Below are 24427 nucleotides of genomic sequence, written 5' to 3' on the forward strand. Positions count from 1 at the left end.
AAAACATCGCAACTTTGTGATACAGAATAAATCTGCTTAATTTTTGTGATTAATATTGCTAAGAAAAATTTGCACGTTGTATTTTAGCAGTGCATAAAGTTGCTTAATTAACTTTATTTACGTGATATATCTGCATTTGTTTTCAGGTATAAAATAAAGTCGTATCAGAAAATGTTATCGAAGAAACCTTTCAACGACACTTACACCTACGTTATCTGAAATTTATGTAAGCATTTTTATTCACTATTAAGCAATATTTGTAACGATATGTATTAATAAATTTAGATTATATATAAGAATTTATTCTATTCATTGTAAGCATATTGTTTTGAATTCGATTAATGTTTAGGCGGTTCTATTACGATCGCCTCCTAATAACAATAATGAACTTTAATTATCAATAATAAATGTTATTTATTGTTACTTCATATTGAATTTATATAAATGAGTATATTTATACATCCGTGTGTTTGTTAACCCGCAGTCGCAGTGTACTAGCATCTACTTAGATGCTAGTACTTCTTACTCAAGAAGAAGTGTATATTTATCCCCCACTCGTGGATTATTTCTTTAAAAACAAGTTTGTTAACGCTTCTGTTTTGATGGATTATTGAGGGGAAAAATACCATTCCCATTAAAAGGAATGTCTTGATGATTATTTCTTTTTAAACGGTAATTGAAAACGTGAAATGCAGTTTAGTTGAAAAAAAGTTTCATCCTTTTACTTGAGCTTGAGGAAAATACAAATAATTACTTTTTAATGAAACTTTTTCAATGTGCTGTAAAGTATGAAGCGTTATACATAAAATTTCAGTAGACAGAACTTTAAAAATGTTTTAAGATGTAAAATTTCACTTCATAAATTTTAAGCTGCATTTTTGATAACATGATAGTACGACGATAATGCTAATATTTTATTGATGTGACCAATCAGGAGAACTATTGATAAAACACAATTTGCTAAACGTATTTTTTATTTGTAAGATTCCCGTAGATTAATAAACTTAGGAAATGATACGTAAACTTCAGCAGGCAGGCATGTATTATTGTCAAAATAAAGGAATTATAATTATTATTATTATTAACTTATGTATGTGAGTATATATATAATTAATAATTAATTAATTGTGCGTTTGTATCTGTGTAAAATATGTGTAGTATAAAGTATTATAACTCGATCAGGTTCGAGTTAGCATAGGTTATAACTGGGGTGCCGCTCATAGGCTTACAAGCGCAAATGAGTGCTTTAATAGTGGCCGGACGGGACAGAAAGGAAGCAACTGACGGTCTTTACATGGCTTGGCGTGACAGATGGCGGGATGCGGACAAAGAAAGGTGGACCTATGGGCTCATCGGCGACGTCAGGAGCTGGGTGGAGCAAAAGCATGGTAACTCAGGGTGAGAATTCACCCAGTTTCTGTCTGGACATGGATGTTTCCGAGACTATCTGTACAGGATGGGCAGATGCCACACAAGTCGCTGTCATGATTGCGGTGGACTGGATACAGGAGAGCATGTGGTGTTCTTTTGCCCTAGATGGCGTGACCTAAGAGTAGTGCTCGAGGATCAGGATTTGGAGGGAGCCAACGATAAAATTCAGCAATAGTGACAAATGAGAATGTATCTCGACTACGATCACACCAATGACAGGCCAATTAAAAGAGGCGTCGACAGTCTGATCAGATTCGGATCGATAGATATTGATGAAGTTCGATGACGGGTGGATCAAGCTTCTGGTGGAGGGCGGCGGGAGCTCCTCGGAGTCTTCGCTTGTTGAACGCCCCCTGAGGACGCCTTTCGGTTATCCAGATTCGGATAGTAGAGAGCCTGGGTGATCATGCAGGAGCTGTACATACCATATGGCTTAGATCCGTCCCTGCATGATAGGAGGGGAGGTTTTTTACCTGGTGAGAGCCGGCACTGCCGTCAGTGCGGGCCTGATGGCGACTGGCAGAGCTTTGTCCTCCCTACGAAAAAAAAACCTATATTATAAAAACGATGATACATTTCATTAAAATAAATTATTACAATAATAATAATAACTTTTTTTCGATAGTTGACTCCTCTTGAACTTGTATATTTATTTCATGTATCTTAACAATTCTGGTAAAAATAAAATAATACATGTGTGTGTGTGTGTGTGGGGGTGTCTAATTAATTACAAACAAAGAATCTTCAAAATTTAACCATTTTAATTTTTCAGATGATACATTTTTAAAAAATGGACTGCGGTAGACTTGTATTATTTTTTGCAATATGCATTGCTTGTTTTTATGAAGGTAAAGTAAATTATTTGTGGTTTTTCAAGAAATATTATTAAGTAAATCCAAAATTATTATATACAGTTTCAATATCAATAATTATATCCCTTAAATCCTTGTACTAATTTTAAACTTTAAAATTTGCAGTAAATGTATTTAATTAACAAATACTACCTCTGGGACTCTTAAGAGAATTTGATCTTAAGTTGATCTTGAAAATCCCATTTATCAATGAGTTAAAATTACTGTTAGTTGACGTTAACCAGATTACTGAAGAAGTGGTATGATTTCAATATGTAATATAAACTAAGAAATCAATATATATATATATATATATATATATATCAATCTTTGGCGGTTTCTCGTTTATAATTAAAGTAAAATTATTAAAAATTTGTGAAAAAGCAATTTTCTTTATTAATTTCAATTTCTTTACAACCATTTTTGAAACCTATATACGTTAATTAATTTTTCAATATATTTTAATACGTATACACTAGTATTAAAATAATATAATTTAAAAAGTAAGAATTAGTGTTTCTCATAATTTTACGGCATCTAGTCAAGTAGTAAAATATCATATTTATCGTTAAGAGGAACATCCCATTGTCAGTTTCTTCTTCGAAAAAGATGTTTGTAAAAATCTATTTCAAACATTTTCTCTTTTGACGTGGTAATACTTTGTATTCGTCTTCGAGACAGTCGTCTTCCGGTTCACGTTTTTTTTTGTCTTCTCATTTCTTCGTTTGTCATCCGAAGTAATTTGCTATCCAGCGTTATCAAATATTTAATTTAAGTTGCCTACCAGTTGTAATATATGATCGTCTTTTTTGTTGATCTTTCAAGAAAAATTATTATAATCGCTATATTTGATTCAATAATTCAACAACGTGATATTTTCTCATCTAGTCATGTGATATGATATAAGAACCTTCTCTTAGTAAAGTGTATAATATTTCAACATTTTAAAATCTTTTAACTTTAACTGATATGTGTTGTTAAATGATTTATAAGAGCAATTAACCCAAATTGTTTCAATGAATACAATAGTGTGTGGTTTACAATGTGGAGTAATTCGTTAACCCTGTTTCAAATGAGTCATCCAAAATCAAACCAAATATTTCTCTACTATTATTTTCTGTGTATTATTTTTACATTAAAGAAATAAAAATCGCCGATGTACGAACTACATCGGCGTTTAGAAAATATATTTCATTTTCACTATTTTCTTTCTATTAAATAAATATCCAACTTTCTATTTTAATCCAACCAGATATTGAAAATAAGATAAACGAGTAAACGGACATATTCATTTATCTTTTTTACTTTGTTGATAACACTTAGGAATGTAGAGTATATCATTATATTTTATTAGAAATATTATGTAAACATTACATTATATTTTATTAACAATACAACATGAATATTTGATATTTTGCAGAAGAAGCTGCAATATCGTCATGCAGCTTCTTCTGCAAAAATATCGTTTTAATAGAGTCCATAGAAAGGTTTAGCTGTTGGCGTATACGTGGTAAATAGTAAATGAAAATTATTTATTACTGAAATTAATTATAAAGTTATAAATGGAAATGGAATACTTTATTACATAAAAAATAGAGTGAAATATTTTCTTATTGTGATGATTTTCACAATTTACATCAGAATATTTCATTTATTTTACATATTGAATGAAGTTGGTTCTTATAATATTCTAAACGCGAAAATAAATTTTATTACAGTTACTTAATATAGAACCAATAATGGAGGATCATTTTATCAATCAACTAATAGTCGTAGTAAATAAATTTATGGCAGTATTCTGTATTAAAATACTAGAAAATTTCTGGAAAAATACAGAATCTGGCAAGTCGGTTCGGTAACAGTTTTAATCAATGTTTTCTTTATAAATTTTGGTTTTAATCAAACATAGAAATTAATCTCTTGATAATTTAAATTAAAAAAATGGCTGCTCATATTACATCGGTTTTGGTTCTCCAAACTGCCTGAAAGATATTTTCATTAATAAAGAATGCACAATAAATTTAATGAGCTTGTCTAATCTGCTATTCTCCAAAACAGGAATTAGATCGTTTCATTACAATCAAAGCATAATTAAGCAAACACAGGAAAGTAGTAAATTAGATTATATTATTGTTATCGCGTCTTTTACTGAGGCATGTTCGATGCGAACAAGTAATTCTGGTGTTTCGTCAAAGCTAAACTGAAAACTGTTAGTGCTCGTGAGAATAATGACAGTATAGATGGAAGTGTAAGTTATAATATAGTAGTTGCATAAAAGGTCATCACGTCGTTCAAAGAATTGAAACCAACATTAAAAATTTTAACGAGATGATTAAAATTTTAAATTATTCTATACAATAGCCAAGCCCAGAATCGAATCTAAGACTAGCTAATTTTAAATCTTGCATACAACACTACAACAAATGGTCAGGCATTTTTTCTATCAATAGGAATTGATTCTTTCTTTTTGTTGATTGGTAGGAAATAACAAGTGAAACTTTATTTGCTCTGACTTGTTTCATGTTCCTTCTTCATATCGTTGTAATTACAACAAATTTTTTTTTTTTTTTTTTTCATTTATCCTATTTTACTTTATTAATTACACTTAGGAATGAACATTATTATATTTTATTTAAAATATTATTAAAACATTACATAATATTTTATTAACAATATACTAATAATTGGAATATTTGAACTTTTTTTTGTGTCTTCAGTCATTTGACTAGTTTGATGCAGCTCTCCAAGAATCCTTATCTAGTGCTAGTAGTTTCATTTTAGTATACCCTCTACATCCTACATCCCTAACAATTTGTTTTACATATTCCAAACGTGGCCTGCCTACACAATTTTTCCCTTCTACCTGTCCTCCAATATTAAAGCGACTATTTCAGGATGCCTTAGTATGTGGCCTATAAGTCTGTCTCTTCTTTTAACTATATTTTTCCAAATGCTTCTTCTTCATCTATTTGCCGCAATACCTCTTCGTTTGTCATTTTATCCACCCATCTGATTTTTAACATTCTCCTATAGCACTGCATTTCAAAAGCTTCTAATCTTTTCTTCTCAGATACACCGATCGTCCAAGTTTCACTTCCATATAAAGCGACGTTCCAAACATACACTTTCAAAAATCTTTTCCTGACATTTAAATTAATTTTTGATGTAAACAAATTATATTTCTTACTGAAGGCTCGTTTCGCTTGTGCTATTCGGTATTTTATATCGCTCCCGCTTCGTCCATCTTTAGTAATTCTACTTCCCAAATAACAAAATTCTTCTACCTCCATAATCTTTTCTCCTCCTATTTTCACATTCAGTGCTCCATCTTTGTTATTTCTACTACATTTCATTACTTCTGTTTTGTTCTTGTTTATTTTCATGCGATAGTTCTTGCGTATGACTTCATCTATGCCGTTCATTGTTTCTTCTAAATCCTTTTTACTCTCAGCTAGAATTACTATATCATCAGCAAATCGTAGCATCTTTATCTTTTCACCATGTACTGTTACTCCGAATCTAAATTGTTCTTTAACATCATTAACTGCTAGTTCCATGTAAAGATTAACAAGTAACGAAGATAGGGAACATCCTTGTCGGACTCCCTTTCTTATTACGGCTTCTTTCTTATGTTCTTCAATTGTTACTGCTGCTGTTTGGTTCCTGTACATGTTAGCAATTGTTCTTCTATCTCTGTATTTGAACCCTAATTTTTTGTAAAATGTTGAACATTTTATTCCAGTCTACGTTATCGAATGCCTTTTCTAGGTCTATAAACGCCAAGTATGTTGGTTTGTTTTTCATTAATCTTCCTTCTACTATTAATCTGAGGCCTAAAATTGCTTCCCTTGTCCCTATACTTTTCCTGAAACCAAATTGGTCTTCTCCTAACACTTCCTCCACTCTCCTCTCAATTCTTCTGTATAGAATTCTAGTTAAGATTTTTGATGCATGACTAGTTAAACTAATTGTTCTGTATTCTTCTCATTTATCTGCCCCTACTTTATTAATTATACTTAGGAATAAACATTATTATATTTTATTTAAAATATTATGTAAACATTACATAATATTTTATTAACAATATACTAATAATTGGAATATTTGAACGTGCAATTAAAATTTGTAACTTTGTAGGATTTTATTTTATTGATGGTAACTTTCAAAATAAACAAAAATTGTATTAGAATATTTTAATAAAGGAAATTGAAATTATTCTTAGTGTATGTTAGAAGTTGTGGTTTTTCAATGCAGAACACCGTTAAGTAGGTAAGTCCTATTAACTTACATTCGTACGAGGAAATGCTCTTATTGTTTGATAAATTATTTATAGAAAAAACTTAATACAATATTAGGTTCATCAATTTTTTTTAAAATCGAATAAAGCTACTACTGTCTGTTAGATTACATAACCATAAATGCTATAAGAGTTTGATTGTAGAGAACCCTAAAACAAACTCCTGCTGCATCATCCGTGTTGGTTTGTTCAATTACTAAAATTAAAATATAATTTAAACGTTTATAAACATTGAGTGCTCTTCATTCAGCACACCTATAAAACAAGATACCGCAAGAGATTACAAAACAATCGATGTAAATTCATTGGCATGATCAGATATTCGATTTACAGTAAAAAAAAATTATTAAACTGATAATTAACTTGCGTTATTGGCAAAACCGCCTTTCAGTTAATGAAGTCGATAATATTATAATATTGTTAACAAGCAGTAGGAGTAAATCAAATCCGTAAAATGTTCTTCATGTATTAGAAATTAATTGGTGTATAAATAAAATCAATCAATCTGTTCTACGTGAGTGACTAGAAGTTCTAGATTGCAAATTTTGTTATATCAGGCAGATATAACAGTTTTAGAAGGGAAGACAATTTAAGATATTTTGATTATTTTAATGGGAGTTGTAAACAGTATTAAATAATATAAAAAATGTTGAAAGAAAAAATACGATTATTGTATTTTCATATTTGTTTCTAAATGAGACTCGTTAATATTACGGGTAGAGTGTGAAAGAGGGCAATTGGAAATACATTAACGACATAAGTATTTCCTTGTTTTACAGATGATAAACAGGGGAACTGTAATTTTTAACTATTCAAGATACGTGTAAAAAAAACTATACCCGATTTTCATACATCCATTACATGATCTTATTTTCTTTCATGACTTTTTAAATCACCATACCATAATGTACCGTTTTCAAAAAATGTTGTTTATTAGTAATACACATATTATGCAAGACTTATTACATACAAATGAGTTCATTAAAAGGAAACCTTAGTGAATGAAATGTTTAGGTAAAGATAATTACATAAAATCAACACTAACGAGTACTCTTACTACTTGAAGCTGGAAATACAGTCTTCATGTTCACTCCATATCTCTTATTCTATTTAGCCTCCGGAACTACCGTAAGGTATTACTTCAGAGGATGATATGTATGAATGTGAATGAAGTATAGTCTTGTACAGTCTCAGGTCTTTCATTATTATGATATGCGGTTAATTGATACCCAGCCCCCAAAGAACACCGGTATCCACGATCTAGTATTCAAATCTATACAAAAGGTACGTGCCTTTAATAGGATTTGAACCTCAGAGTTCTCGACTTCAAAATCAGCTGATTTGCGATGATGAGTTCTCCACTAAACCAAAGTCCACTACACTGTTTCATAAAGTTAATAATGACCATTGCGATAATCGGATTGCTGCTGATGCAGTGAATTTTACAAAAGGGTACATTGGATGACTGAGCGTAAAAAAAAGTTTTCGGTAGCAGTGATTGAATGCAAGAAAATAATAAGTTTTGCCGTAAAAATGATCGAGAATCAATAGGGAAAATTAGAAGAGCCGAAAAAAGTCATTCACTCATTATTAACGAGATAAACTGTATTTCAACAACAGGTAAATTTAAATCAGCTGACGCATAGTCTATTATTATACTCCTATCATTTAGTATTTGGTCAACAAGCAATATCTTAATTTTTTGTATTGCTCAAATAGACATTTATTCCTATCAGCTATAGACAAATTTTATGTTAACCAAGTGGTTGCCCGTATTTAGTAAATGATATGGTGTATAAAAAAAAGTATTGTAAAAAAGAATATATTTCATTTTTTTAAATAAATAAATATATAAATTTTTCGTGATCTCTATCACATTGTGAGTGCAGTATTACGTTACTATTAGTGGCTTTTATGATTTTGAAGTTTCATTATACAATCTATGTCCTGTTTTAGGCTTTCACAAATTTAAAAATCTTTCATAATATTTTTTATCTGTAATTACCATAATTGATTTGAGTGTTTTTTTGTGCCCATCCAATATTGCCACTTTAAAATTCATAGTTAACGCGTTTTAGAGTATCTTCATTCTCCAAACTTCAGTGCTAAAAGTAGATTTGAAAGTGGAGATAGTCCGAAAAGGGTCAACTACGAATGTTAGAGTGATAATGCTAGGAAGAGCCAAAAACAACACACAAATCAATTATTTAAAGATCCTGATCGTAATATAAGTTCAAAAAAATATAACTTTAATTTTAATTTTGAATGATCGTTAAGGTAAATTACAAAAATTACAAAATAAATCTACTAGAAATTACCAAAGTGTACGTCTGCATATCTCAATCCATTAGAACTTATAATTTATTATTAAAATTTGTCTTCTGTTATATTGTTAATGAAGTATGAATTTATATATATATATATATATATATATATAAATTTTATTAATACAACACCGTTATCAACAATAAAGGACACCTGCTGATAGGATCTTTTCCCAAATCAAGTAACTCGAATGAATACAGAAGTCACTAGAATCAAAGATTCCGTAATCTTTTTTTTTCTTTTTTGTGTCTCAGTCATTTGACTGGTTTGAAGCAGCTCTCCAAAATTCCCTATATAGTGCTAGTCGTTTCATTTTGGTATACCCCCTACATCCTAGATCACTAAAAATCTGTTTTACATATTCCAAAAGTTGCCTGCCTGCACAATTTTTTTTTCTACCTGACCCTTTAATATTAAAGCGACTATTCCAGGATGCCTTAATATGTGGCCTGTAAATCTGTTTCTTCTTTTAACTATATTTTCCCAAATACTTCTTTCTTCGTCGATTTAAGCAACACTTCTTCATTTGTCACTTTATCCACCCATCTGATTTTTAACATTCTCCTATAGCACCACATTTCAAAAGCTTCTAATCTTTTCTTCTCAGGTACCCCTACGGGTACCTGAGACGAAAAGCGACGCTCATATATAAACCATATAAAGCGACACTCCAAACATATACTTTCAAAAATCTTTTAATGATATTTAAATTAATTTTTGATGTAAACAAATTATATTTCTGACTGAAGGCTCGTTTCGCTTGTTCTATTCGGCATTTTATATCGCTCCTACTTCGTCCATCTTTAGTAATTCTACTTCCCAAATAACAAAATTCTTCTACCTCCATAATCTTTTCTCCTCCTATTTTCACATTCAGTGGTCCATCTTTGTTATTTCTACTACATTTCATTACTTCTGTTTTGTTCTTGTTTATTTTCATACGGTAGTTCTTGCGTAGGTCTTCATCCATACCGTTCATTGTTTCTCCTAATTCCTTTTTACTCTCAACTATATCATCAGCAAATCGTAGCACCTTTATCTTTTCACCTTGTACTGTTACTCCGAATCTAAATTGTTCTTTAACATCATTAACTGCTAGTTCCATGTAAAGATTAAAAAGTAACGGAGATAGGGAACATCCTTGCCGGACTCCCTTTCTTATTACGTCTTCTTTCTTATGTTCTTCAATTATTACTGTTGCTTTTTGGTTTCTGTAAATGTTACCAAATCGTTCTTCTATGTCTGTATTTAAACCCTAATTTTTTTTAAAATGCTGAACATTTTATTCCAGTCTACATTATCGAATGCATATTCTAATTACATAAATGTCAAGTATGTTGGTTTGTTTTTGTTTAATCTTCTTTCTACTATTAATCTGAGGCCTAAAATTCCTTCCCTTGTCCCTATAGTTTTTCTTAAACCAAACTGGTCTTCTGCTCCTTTATCTGCTCCTACTTTCTTTAGAGTCATGACTATAACACTCTTTTTGAAGTCTGACAGAACTTCCCCTTTTTCGTAAATAGTACACACCAGTTTGTATAATCTATCAATCGCTTCCTCACCTGCACTGCGCAGTAATTCTACAGGTATTCCGTCTATTCTAGGAGCCTTTTAGCCATTCCACTCTTTTAATTTTCTCTTAAATTCAGATCTCATTATTGTTTCACCCCTTTCATCCTCTTCAACTTCCCCTTCTTCCTCTATCACACCATTTTCTAATTCATTTCTTCCGTATAACTCTTCAATATATTCTAACCACCTATCGACTTTTCCTTTCGTATTATAAATTGGTGTACCATCTTTGTTTAACACATTATTAGATTTTAATTTATGTACCCCAAAATTTTCCTTAACTTTCCTGTATGCTCCGTCTATTTTAACAATGTTCATTTCTCTTTCCACTTCTGAACACTTTTCTTTAATCCACTCATCTTTCGCTAGTTTGCACTTCCTGTTTATAGCATTTCTTAATTGCCTTTTACTTTCTTCATCACTACCATTCTTATATTTTCTACGTTCATCCATCAGCTGCAATATATCGTCTGAAATCCAAGGTTTTCTACCTAAGTTTACTTCTGCTGATTTAAGAATTTCCTTATTAACATTCTCACATTCTTCTTCTACATTTTCTACTTTATCTTTTTTATTCAGACCTCTTGCGATGTCCTCCTCAAAAATTCTCTTTACCATCTCTTCATCAAGCTTCTCTAACTTCCAGCGATTCATCTGACCCCTATTATTCTGGTTTTTAAACCCCAATCTACATTTCATTATAACTAAATTATGGCCGCTATCAATACCTGTTCCATGGAAAATTTCGCATCCGACTAGTTGATTTCTGAATCTTTGCTTAACCATGAAATAATCTATCTGATTGCAGTATCGCCTGGCTTTTTCCATACGTATATTCTTCTATTATGATTTTTAAACTGGGTGTTAGCAATTACTTCGTGCAAAACTCTATAAGTCGGTCCCCTCTTTCGTTCCTTTTGCCCAGCCGTATTCACCCACTTGCCTTTTTCAATGCTTGCATTCCAATCTCCAACTATTATTAAATTTTCATCCCCTTTTATGTGTTTAATTGCTTCGTCAATTTCTTCGTATACGCACTCTACCTCATCATCATCATTGGCGCTTCTAAGCATATAGACGTTAACAATCATTGTCGGTTTAGGTTTCGATTTTATCCTTATTACAATGATTTTATCGCTATGCATTTTGAATACTCTACTATGTTCCCTATCTTCTTGTTCATTACGAAACCTACTCCTGCCTGCCCATTATTTGAAGTTGAGTTAATTATTCTAAAATCACCTGACCAAAATTCGTCAGGTTCCTCGCTAATTCCTACTACATCTACATTTATCGTATCCATTTCCCTCTTTAAATTTTCTAAGCTACCAACCTCTTTTAGACCTCCAACATTCCACGGTCCGAATCGTATAATGTTACTTTTTAATTTTCTGGTGACCCCTTTCTTCGTAGTCCCCACCTGGAGATCCGAAAAGGGAAGTAGTTTACCTCTGGAATATTTTACCAAGGAAGGCACCTCCATCATTGCAATATGAAAATGCAGAGAGCTAATTTTTCTTGGAAAAAAGCAGGTGTAGTTTCCATTGCTTTCAGCTGCGCAGTACTCAGAGGACTGAGTGATGTTGATATGGCCGTTTAAGTCGTCCTGACCTACGCCCTTAACAACTACTGAAAGAGCTGCTGCCCTCTTTCAGAATCACTCTTTAGTCTGGCTCTCAACAGATACCTCTCCGATATGGTAGCACCTTCGGTCCAGCTACTCTGTAACACTGAGCACTCAAGCTCCCCCAACAACGGCAAGGTCTCATGATTCGTAGAGGGAGTTTTTTTATATTATACGTATATATTTATATGTTTGCACGAATGTAGGAATTGAAGTCGATAATTTTTCTCGTTGCAAGTTTTTGGCGAAGTTATATCAAACACTTTTAGAGATTGTGTTACGAATCTCTAGAACAGGATACAAACGTTTTTCTGGGATATTTCTTCTTCTAATCCCTAAACCTTTCACCTTCTGTTGAATGGTAGTATTTGCGCCACCATTCAAAAAAAAATTATTTTTGCGTACTAATCAGGATTAACAGAAAGCTCTCCATTATATTTTGTACTATCTTGAGTATTTAATTCTGATACACAGATTTTACAAATACTTTTACATAGTGGAGCAAGTTTGTATAAAATTGTAGCGTATTATGAGTGGGACAAACATGAGTGGGAAACATGGGTGAATTTTTTTTTTATGATCACTAACCTTGATAAATTCTAATTGCGTTCTAATAAATAAATTTTATTAGTTAGATAAATTCGAATTTAGTTTCCAGATAATTCAAAATTATCTGGAAAATTTGTTTGAGCAGTATGAAACTGACTTAAATTTTTGTTCTTTAATAAATCTAATTAAAGATTTTGGTCATTAATGAGGTTGACAATTCCATTTTCTAGAGTTTTTTAAGTGGAGCTCATGTAGTCACAAATAATTGGTTGGCTATGGCATCTTACTTATTTATATTTTCAAAAACATTAGAATAAAATTTATCAATTTTAATATTTTTTACAGGAACTAGCGAAAATTTAGGAGAAATTGAAACTATATTGGAATCGTATATTGAGAGCTACATGGGAATTATTAAAAATACTACGATTTTTAATAAAAAAAAAAGTTCTTGTTTGAGATGTATGGAAGAATATTTGAATTATGAAGTAGAAAAACTTATAGAATTAATAGATTCATACAAGATGTCTAAAAGTAGTAACTCTTCTGGTGAAAGTACTACGGATGAAAGTAAGAACCATGCTGTTGAAAATATTGTATTAAATTTCAATCAGTTTAAAACCAATTACGAGAAGTGGACTCAAACGTGTCAATTTACTAGAATGGAGAAAGAAGAAAAAATACCAAAATTTGAAGATGTAATTAATGATATTAAAGTCGAAAATTTAATTTCTGGTAATAGCAGTGAAGGACTACAAAAATGCATCAATAAATTTATGACACCAGGTAAGTAACTTTATATGTATAGTTTGTAGTGAATATATCCGCCTTTGGTAAAGAATTTCTCGTTTTTCAATATTAGTTTGAATAGTATGCAGAATACTCATTAAAATATTTTATAACGGAGAGAAATAGTTGAATAACATTATAGTTTTAAATATTGATAATAATTAGTAGATTATCATTTTGTCTAGATAGTAATAGGTATCTGTTATATCAGTTTACTGTAAAAAATAAAACAAAAATTAAAACATAAAACAAATTATTGATAGTAGAGTATTAAGCCATTATTTTGGAAAAATATTAGCGTAGAATAAAAATTAATGAAGTTAAATGATTTCAGTTGAAAGCAAATTTTTAAAAGTTGTTCAGTTCTTGAATTTTATTCTTTGTGATGCGATACCAAAAGTCAGTGATGAAAATATCCTCATCATCAATATTATCAATTTTCGATTAAAGGAAAAAGTTATATGTAATTTGCCATTATTTATTTTTGAATTTTTAATATAAAATTACAATGAAATTTGCATATTAGTTGTGCAGTTTTATTTTAGTGAAATGTTTTATCATTGCGATACTCACTATCGATAGTGAAAAATTTATTATTTACCAATCACCGTGGCCACTTTTTGTACAATCGCTTTTTGAATAAAGGAAATCAAGAAGTCTGTGTTTGAAACAACTCGTTTTAGTATGTACGCTAATCCTGTTCTTATCTTTATGGAATTTTTTGTTTTAAATGACTAGGCGTACGCGCGCGCGCACGTGTTGGTGCGTTTGTGCATGATTGTTTCAATCAAATTCTGTTAAAATATTTTTGTTAGTAGATAAAATAAAATTTTAATGACAAAAAAGTTACCAACCTACATCGTTTTGAAAATAGAAGAGATAAAGAAAACATAAAAGAGATTGCGCAACGTCATGTTTTATTTTAAGATCTGAGTAAGTTATCATACTAAATCGTTTAAAATGGAACTTTGATCTGTTTGGGGATAACAAAATGTTTACTAGATTGGCTATTTATTTCCTTAATATATATAAAATAAAATTTAAAAAAAGAAGTTATTTTACGTGCAAATATTACATTAAATCTAAACACTCTTAACTGATTCTATCAGAAAGCTCTATTAAAGATTATCTGATTTGAATTTTATGAATATGAAAAATATCAATTCCATGCCATAATGTAGAATTTTATTTAATTCTGAATTATTATTTAATATTTATACATATACTGAAATCTTTATTTTGTAATAAATAACATTAATATAAAAAATACACCACCTATATTTTTATATACGCAGTGTAGGCGTATATAAATATATGTTATTTATACAATAAACAACTATTCATACTCTATTATTAATTTTGAGTAGAAATTTAATTATCTTTTCATTACTTCAACAGTTACAGTTGCAGAATTGAAAATGTTAGAAACATTTTACAAAGATGAAGGAGCAGATTCAGGCAAAAGTCGATCTAAACATTCTTGCTACGGCTGTATGGAAAGTTATGTACTTTTTGAATCAAAAAGAGTAAATATTAAATTATTACGTATTATAGGAAATCGTAAGATCGAAACAGTTCTTCCTGATGATATTGAAAACTTTTTCTTAGCTAATGAACTTATTGAAAATTACGTAAAGTACAAGAAAAACATTGCGCAGTGGAAGAAAATTTGCGAGAAGTCTGCCATAAATAAAAAAAAAGAAGATATGGAATGTTTAGTTAAGAAGATCAGAATTAAATCCTTCATTAATCATGGAAAAACTTATGGAATGATGAAATGCATCAATCCTTTTATTAACGATGTAAGTAATTTTATATAAATCGCTTTTATTATAATTTGCCAGCTTTTCTGAAATGCTGCAATTTTTTCAAACTGGTGCGTTTGTTGTGAAAATATTCACAATAAACTTGTATAAATAATTCAACAATCTTGTAAATTTTTGTAATATTTTTATTTTATTATTATATTTCGAGTTTCGTATTCCGATCCACTTGAGTTTTTATCCAGACTCAGAATATGTAGAGAAAAAAATACAACAGGGCTAACGGATTTCTGCATAATTTTCTTTGATCTAAAAGGTTCATGGTAGAACCAATTACATTGAAGAACTATTAGAAATGAATTCCTAAGCAATTATTTCATTATAATCAAAGGAAGAGAGATATCCTTCAGTGAAGACAAAAAGCAAAAAAATCATTTTCTGAACTTAGCTTTTTATTGGAGCTTAAAAAAATGATTTCCCTAAAACGTTAATTTTACCTTACAGGAAAACTATTTACCTTTACAATCACTTACATTAGATTTTTCATTTACTGAATTTGTTTTTGTTTGTGTAATGGAAAGTATTGAAATTATTCTAAATTAATTCTAGTATCTAGAATATTTGCAATATTCCATGCAGTCCATACAACGTACCATCTAAGCTGTATTATAACAAAATATAACATAGTTCAAATACGTATGGTGACAGTAATAGGAGGTTTTCCTTTGGAGAAGGTAAAACATTTTATAGGCACCCTCTGGTCTCTTACTTCCTTCCTGTGGGACACTTCCTTGCAGATATACGCACTAAAACCTCTCCTCCTCTACAACATGGGATGCCGAGCACAAGTTCAGTATTAACACAGATCCCCATGCGTGTTTCTCCATCCGCATTTGCACTTCAGCCCCCATGACTTGAATTTAACGGGATCGTGTGTTTTCTTAATCACGAACTTGTGTCGGGGACCTGCCCAAAGGAGACTCAGAGGTAGTTATTTACCCCTGGACATCTTCTGCCAACTTGACTCAACTGATCTTAACCAACATCAGTGGCATCGCACCACGATCATTAGATCTGTAGCATACTTCTAATGATAATCTATGAGGTATGAGTGCTGAATTCCCTCCTGCATACTTTCCTTTGCAGCAGGAACCGATTTTACAGAAACATGCAGAAGCATGGGCTCTGCATAATCATCCACGTAATAATCAAATTTCATGGAGGATCTAAGGGTCCACGCACACAAGTATGGATTAAAACATGGGTGGCTGGCAAGTAACAGGGGTCGAATCCTAGTTCCCCGCGTTTTCAGCACACCCAGCTCTGGAAGTCTAAAATCAGTCTGTAATTCCATCTGCCTTCGTCGAATTTTCCATATCTCTCCTGCCATTTGCAAACAACCTATGTCTCATCATCCGCATTACCTACTCACCTATACACCTCCTGATTCCGGAAAATATGCCAGCAGCACCGCCTGATATGGTCCTACACCCTCAGCATACCCAAATGGAGACAGCCCTCTACATCCGACTATGAATTACACGGACTCTCTCCGTCTCCAGCGTGACGGATCAGACAGGTGCTCCATCAAATACTTTTGAGAGCACCGCTTGAGGCAAGAACCTCCACTTCGAAGTGCTAGTACCCTTGAGGTTCTTCGTTATTCGATCAATGGCGGAAATTGTTTTCTTAGCTTTGACCGATATTTCAACTATGTGTTTCTCAAACGTAGCGTTATTTAATATACACGCCACGAGATATTTCATTGAAGGAATAGGATGGATTACCGTGGTACCGATAGTAAACGAAATCAGGGTCAGTTTATGCAAACCCAACACTATGAAAACTTCGGTCTTCTTCGTGAAAGATGGAATCCAATCTCCTGCAGGGGCGAAATATTATCTTCATTGCCTCGTTCCCATGTTCATCAATGCCCGGTCTGACCTCACCGTCACCCCGAACCGGTCAGAGCTGCTGCAATGGGAATTGCAATGTACAGGACTTTATCAAACGAGATATTCCACAGTAGTTGCATTAAAACCGAACTCTGTGAAACACTACCAGTCATCCTGATCCGTATCTCTTCCACTCGTTATATATATCTGATTCCGTTATATCCACTCGAAGACGAGTGGATATAACCGCAGTTATTTCCTCGTGGTTTATCTCTCTGAAATGAGGAAAGAGAGAACTTGGCCCGGAGGAGGTCAAAACCTCCTTACTGACTAAAGGAAGAGGGATTTTCTATTGCTTCCTTTCAAAAGGACAGAAAATTGTGTTTTGATCTGACAGTGCTTCCCACTCATTGTTAACATATGGACCCCCAGGTCCAAGTTGTTACCCAATGGGCTGGTATGGTGGTTAACTCGTCATCGCAAATCAGCTGATTTCAAATTGAAGCGTTCTTAGGTTCATATGGAAATAAGTGCACTTCTTTTAATACGGATTTGAATGCTTAAATCGTGGATATCGTTGTTTATTGGTGGTTGTGTTTCAATTAAACACGTATTTCAAGAATGGTTGACCGGAGACTGTACAAGACTACATTTCATATATACATACATTCGTTGTTTCCCAAGGAGTCTATAAACACTCAATTGAATCACCAACGATATACCCGGCGGCATATCTATTTAAAAGAACCTGACCCAGCTTCCCCCGACTGATCGTAACGAGATAGATTAGCATAGCAATTCTCCCTCCACAAAGCCATTCGGTCACCCTAAAGCATAAGATGTAATGTCTGTGCCACAAACAGCTACTGAGCCTTGAATCAGTTTAGCTACCAGTGCCTCGTAGAGCAAACTCGAGCTACTCGCTCGTAGAGCAAACCTAATTGCGTGAGCGAACTAAGAATGGTGTTACACACCACTTGATTCGTGTCCCACGGCTCACTTGTCATATATTCTAAAACGGGTAGGTGCATCAACTACTAAAATAACTTACTAAAATATATTAACTACTAAAATATATATAAAATTCAATAATTTAAATTTATCTCGTCAAGACAGAAATTCGCTGCAACGCCTAGGTCCCTAAATGCCAGTTAGTACGTGTCCACCAATATTAAAGCGCTTGGAATATTAATTGGCTAATGGCCAGCCATAACTCTCGGGTAGCTTCCTACAGCAGCGAGGTAGGAGTCTTTCTTTTAAATAAAATACTGATGGCGGTTTAACCAAGTAATGGCATCAAGGGATACCCACACGATCCAACAGTGCGGCTCACGCCAGATTGACTCACCGCTTATGAATGACCAATTTTTCCCTTGATGTCTAAGTTCCAGGGTGGCTTGTGTTCCGGTCCCCCAAAGAGCTGGACCGTTAAAAATCATAAGTTTATTCGACTGGACCACCCCGCAGATGCACAGCTCATCAGCTGCCAGGCAGAACCGAAACAAATATAGAATTAAATTTACAGGATTGGGGAGCAATCGGGTTCCCATTGCCTTTAAAAACGAAGCAGAGGCATACCATCTCCCCAGATCCTGTATAAATCTATACAACGACTTTTCCTTAGTCGTGACGTGCCATTCTTCTTGCCATGCTTCCATCGCGAGGTTGTAAATTCTCCTCCGCAATCGGGAGATGGGCAACTGTTTGATACTTCGAACCGGTGCATTGAGATCACTGTTCCGCTCCGTTACAGATCGTGTTTGAAACCGCATCCCAAATACTTCTGCCTTCCTGCCTCTTCGCAATTTCCACATGGGGTCCCAAACTTTCACCATTAAATCGATTGGGAGAGCCTTTTCCAATACAGTGGTAGCCTCGTAGGCGGTTTTTTAAAACACAAGTGCATACATATGTCTCTGCGCTGGGCACTTCTTAAATTCTGAATAAGGGCTCGATTTCTTTCCAACCGTTGCGCCCAAACGGACGCCGCGTAAGAGGTCATACTTTCAAAGTCACGTCGGTAAACAATGTACAAATGATTGCCCGACATTCCGTAATCCTTTTGAACTATCCTCCTAAACTTTTGCATCACAGCCGCTACTTGCCTAATGTGGTTTCTAATCAGCAAATTCTCATCCAACAAAACACTTAGGTACTTATGAACTCGAACTCGGCTGTTTATAGAGCCTTTATACTTAATACAGATGTTACGACTGTACAATAATATGCGTGCACACTTGAGAAGCATAAACTTCGTCTTGGGCACAGAAATCCTTAAATTTTGAATAACCATCTAAATCTCTGCAGTTGACAAGGCCGCCTGCGCTCGGTCTTCTAGCTGCCGTCGTGAGTTACTACGAACTGAGAGGAGACAGTCATAGACGAAAGCCTGGGCCGTGATCCCTTCCGGGAATATCAGTCCCAAAAATCCTTCGAATACCAGGTTCTACAGCAGGGGACCGAGAACGGAGCCCTGCGGGCTTCCTCTAGTGACGAACTTTCCCACAACTTGGTGCATTCTGCTAGGACATTCAAGATTGGTTGGTTGGTTAACTGTCATTTCTCCCGCCACCACCCCTTTTGGTCGCCCTAGAGCATATGATCAAATGTCCGTGCAAAAATAGCTACTGTGCCCCAAAAGCAGTTTAGCGATCAATAATTTAATAGCTCCTAGTGAGCTTACCTAACAGCGTTAGCGGACTAAGCGAGGTGCCATACACCACCTGTTACCTGTCCCAACCGCTCACTTGTCATACAACAAAACTAAACCGGGGAGGCGCACCCTTTGTTATTATATTAAAAAGACAGTAATTTCCTGTCACGACTCGGTCGCTGAATGGGAGCTAGTACCTTTCCACCTCTTAAAGCGCTTGGAACTTTATCTAGCTGTTGGCCAGCCATTATCCGTGGATTATCTTCCCACAGCAGCACGGTAGGAGTCATTATACTTTAACCTAAACTAATCTACCGATGGCGGGTGAACAACGCAAACTCATCGAGGAACTTCACACGGTCCGACAATGCGGCTCTCGCCACACTGACTCGCAGTTTATGAGCGGCCAATTTTTCCCTTGAACTCTAAGTTCCAGGGTGGCCCGGTCTCTGCCACCCCCCCCCCCCACGAGCAGGGCAGTCAAACATCATATGCTCATTCAACTGGACCTTCCCGCAGACGCACAGCTCATCAGCTGCCAGATTGAACCGAAACAAATATTGGTTTATATTTATATGGTTGGAGAGTACTCGGGCTCCCGTTGCTCTTAAAAACAAAGGAGAGGCATACCATCCCCCCAGATCCTGTATAAATTACAAAGGACATTGAAGATGTCAGGATGAGGCCTGCAGCAAAGGTAGAAGCTGAATTTATAAATCATTGATGTAAATGACTACTGAGGCACTATATCGGTGGCACGCCAACGTGGTCTGGCGTATTACTATGAGATGTAAAAGTTGGTAGCCAAAAGATAACTCCCGTTAAAGCCCATCAGGGCTATCATGGTGGGGGAGCGATCGAAGCGTCACATGGCGGGTGTCTTCTCGTACGGGTTTGGGATGTCTAGATAGCAGCTTCTGCTGTCTTTTCTCGTCTGACTATACATTCTGATCTCTTCAAAGGAAGGAATTCATCAGCCGCTATGAAGTTGTAGACGGTGTTTTCCTTTATCTCGTTCATGATTTTGGTATTGGCCCGTACAAATTGGTGAGGAGCCTAATCTCCGATACGAAGCTAGAGATAACGGTATAGAGACACACTGCAACGCCCACAAAACACAAAAATAGCAACGTTAACAGGAAAAATACGAACAAAAAAGGTGAAAATTTCGGAAGCTTACAAAAAGCATTTTAAACTTAGATTGACAAAAAAATTTATTTTCTGAAATTTTTTAATGGAATCATATTAAATCAAATCATCTTATCTCTGTTATAATTTACATACCAACTGCCTTAAACCCTGTTAAATTTTAATTTCATTGGTACAAACTGACCAAAGAATTATAAAAACTGAACGTGCAAGTATCATAATTCTATTCTTTTTTTTTTTTTTTTTTTTTTTTTGTCTTCAGTCATTTGACTGGTTTGATGCAGCTCTCCAAGATTCCCTATCTAGTGCTAGTCGTTTCATTTCAGTATACCCTCTACATCCTACATCCCTAACAATTTGTTTTACATATTCCAAACGTGGCCTGCCTACACAATTTTTCCCTTCTACCTGTCCTTCCAAAATTAAAGCGACTATTCCAGGATGCCTTAGTATGTGGCCTATAAGTCTGTCTCTTCTTTTAACTATATTTTTCCAAATGCTTCTTTCTTCATCTATTTGCCGCAATACCTCCTCATTTGTCACTTTATCCACCCATCTGATTTTTAACATTCTCCTATAGCACCACATTTCAAAAGCTTCTAACCTTTTCTTCTCAGATACTCCGTTTGTCCAAGTTTCACTTGCATATAAAGCGACACTCCAAACATACACTTTCAAAAACATTTTCCTGACGTTTAAATTAATTTTTGATGTAAACAACTTATATTTCTTACTGAAGGCTCGTTTAGCTTGTGCTATTCGGCATTTTATATCGCTCCTGCTTCGTCCATCTTTAGTAATTCTACTTCCCAAATAACAAAATTCTTCTACCTCCATAATCTTTTTTCCTCCTATTTTCACATTCAGTGGTCCATCTTTGTTATTTCTACTACATTTCATTACTTTTGTTTTGTTCTTGTTTATTTTCATGCGATAGTTCTTGCGTAGGACTTCATCTATGCCGTTCATTGTTTCTTCTAAATCCTTTTTATTCTCGGCTAGAATTACTATATCATCAGCAAATCGTAGCATCTTTATCTTTTCACCTTGTACTGTTACTCCGAATCTAAATTGTTCTTTAACATCATTAACTGCTAGTTCCATGTAAAGATTAAAAAGTAACGGAGATAGAGAACATCCTTGTCGGACTCCCTTTCTTATTATGGCTTCTTTCTTATGTTCTTCAATTGCTACTGTTGCTGTTTGGTTCCTGTACATGTTAGCAATTGTTCTTCTATCTCTGTATTTGAACCCTAATTTTTTTAAAATGCTGAACATTTTATTCCAGTCTACCTTATCGAATGCCTTTTCTAGGTCTATAAACGCCAAGTATGTTGGTTTGTTTTTCTTTAATTTTCCTTCTACTATTAATCTGAGGCCTAAAATTGCTTCCCTTGTCCCTATACTTTTCCTGAAACCAAATTGGTCTTCTCCTAACACTTCCTCCACTCTCCTCTCAATTCTTCTGTATAGAATTCTAGTTAAGATTTTTGATGCACGACTAGTTAAACTAATTGTTCTGTATTCTTCACATTTATCTGCCCCTGATTTCTTTGGTATCATTACTATAACACTTTTTTTGAAGTCTGACGGAAATTCCCCTTTTTCATAAATATTACACACCAGTTTGTATAATCTATCAATCGCCTCCTCTCCTGCACTGCGCAGTAATTCTACAGGTATTCCGTCTATTGCAGGAGCCTTTCTGCCATTTAAATCTTTTAATGCTCTCTTAAATTCAGATCTCAGTATTGTTTCTCCCATTTCATCCTCCTCAACTTCCTCTTCTTCCTCTATAAAACCATTTTCTAGTTCATTTCCTCCATATAACTCTTCAATATATTCCACCCATCTATCGACTTTACCTTTCGTATTATATATAGGTGTACCATCTTTGTTTAACACATTATTAGATTTTAATTTATGTACCCCAAAATTTTCCTTAACTTTCCTGTATGCTCCGTCTATTTTACCAATGTTCATTTCTCTTTCCACTTCTGAACACTTTTCTTTAATCCACTCTTCTTTCGCCAGTTTGCACTTCCTGTTTATAGCATTTCTTAATTGCCGATAGTTCCTTTTCAACATCCTATTCTATTCAACATCCTCATATTCAGATTTATGTATACATAATAAATTTTGTGTTATTTAAACTTTGGGAACACAATGCTGAATATTGAATTTACAACATCTATTGTAAAATTGTATATTTTTATTTTTCATTTTATAGAATAGCTGTTCTTAATCCCCACTTTTTTATTTATACTAGATTCATCTCAACGAAAAAAGATGTAAATTATGAAGTATCTAAATTATGGTTTTTTTCAAAATTAATTTTCCAAAATATCATTAATTTTTTAGGGGAAATTATTGTTACAAGAAGAGTTTGAGTTTTTCATCTTTTGAACTGAATAACAAAAATTTTTATCTGAATCAATTTTATATTGAAGAGTTTACCAAAAAAGGGACTTATTTGTGTAATTTTCCTATACCATTAATGTTAATTAATTATTATTGCTTTTTTTTATATTGGTGTGTTTTTTCAGGTGAATCAGGAAGCGGTCTCAGCAGGAAAAGTTAAAGATTTATTTTGATAAATCAAGATCAAATATGGCATTACAGAATTTTATAAACGAAAAGCTGATAATTAAGTCATAATGTATATATTTGAATTTGATTTTTTTTCGTGTTTCATTTAATTGTGTAATTTTTTCTCCTTACTTGAATAAGCACAGTAGGAATTTCCTAAATCGAACTCTTGTTAATTGCTGTTACCCTTGAATTCCAGCTGTAACGGCATAGCATAACAAAAAGCTAAAAACGATTATTAAATTCACTTAATTTTCTAAAAGTGTACTTAGCTTTATTATTGAATAATACCATAATGTCAACGATTATTTACAATTTTAATTATCATATACCAGTCTAGTAACAAATTGATTTTCAAAATTAATGTATAAATATTATTGCAAAGTTTTATTTGGAAGTTCAAGTTAATCGTTATCCAAATTTTCTGGAATCTGAGCCTTCCTTTCCAATGTTAATTTAATTCGATTTAGAAAATTTCTGTATCGTACGCCAAGATAACATCAAGAATGTTAATTTAGTTTGTAGTTATTTAAAAAATGATTATATTCTAAAAAAATAAAATTCTAAATACGCTGTAATTAGTTTTATCACTGAATCAAATAACGAAAACAACTTTAAACAACATTACCTTAAGCGGCATGAAATATATCTTCCTTTTTCCTGTTTAGCCTCCGGTAACTACCGTTTAGATAATTCTTCAGAGGATAAATGAGGATGATATGTATGAGTGTAAATGAAGTGTAGTCTTGTACATTCTCAGTTCGACCGTACCTGAGATGTGTGGTTAACTGAAACCGAACCACCAAAGAACACCGGTATCCACGAAATATATCTAACTATTGTAATGTGGTTTTTGTTCTAAAAAAATTATTAATTACTATTATAATAACAAATTATTATGCACAATTAATTATTTCATCAGTATATATACTTTTTGGTT

General features: G+C 33.3%; 1 protein-coding gene across 1 annotated transcript; it reads left to right on the top strand.

Moving 5' to 3' along the window:
- The first annotated feature begins 135 nt into the window (after window positions 1-135).
- On the top strand, window positions 136-24065 carry LOC142327520 (uncharacterized). Its single transcript, XM_075370687.1, has 5 exons — window positions 136-226; window positions 2204-2279; window positions 12995-13435; window positions 14837-15240; window positions 23445-24065. Exons 2-5 carry the CDS (start codon window positions 2222-2224, stop codon window positions 23490-23492), a joined length of 951 nt encoding a protein of 316 aa, XP_075226802.1. The 5' UTR covers window positions 136-226; window positions 2204-2221; the 3' UTR covers window positions 23493-24065.
- The last annotated feature ends 362 nt before the right edge of the window (window positions 24066-24427 follow it).

Source organism: Lycorma delicatula, chromosome 1, assembly GCF_047948215.1.
Source record: "Lycorma delicatula isolate Av1 chromosome 1, ASM4794821v1, whole genome shotgun sequence".
NCBI lineage: Eukaryota > Metazoa > Arthropoda > Insecta > Hemiptera > Fulgoridae > Lycorma > Lycorma delicatula.

Bases quoted from the DNA above. Each gene is read 5' to 3' on its own strand.
- LOC142327520 (XM_075370687.1), top strand. From the start codon at position 2,222: ATGGACTGCGGTAGACTTGTATTATTTTTTGCAATATGCATTGCTTGT. The intron at 2,280-12,994 runs GTAAAGTAAATT...TATTTTTTACAG, and splicing joins CATTGCTTGTTTTTATGAAG to GAACTAGCGAAAATTTAGGA. The intron at 13,436-14,836 runs GTAAGTAACTTT...TTACTTCAACAG, and splicing joins CAATAAATTTATGACACCAG to TTACAGTTGCAGAATTGAAA.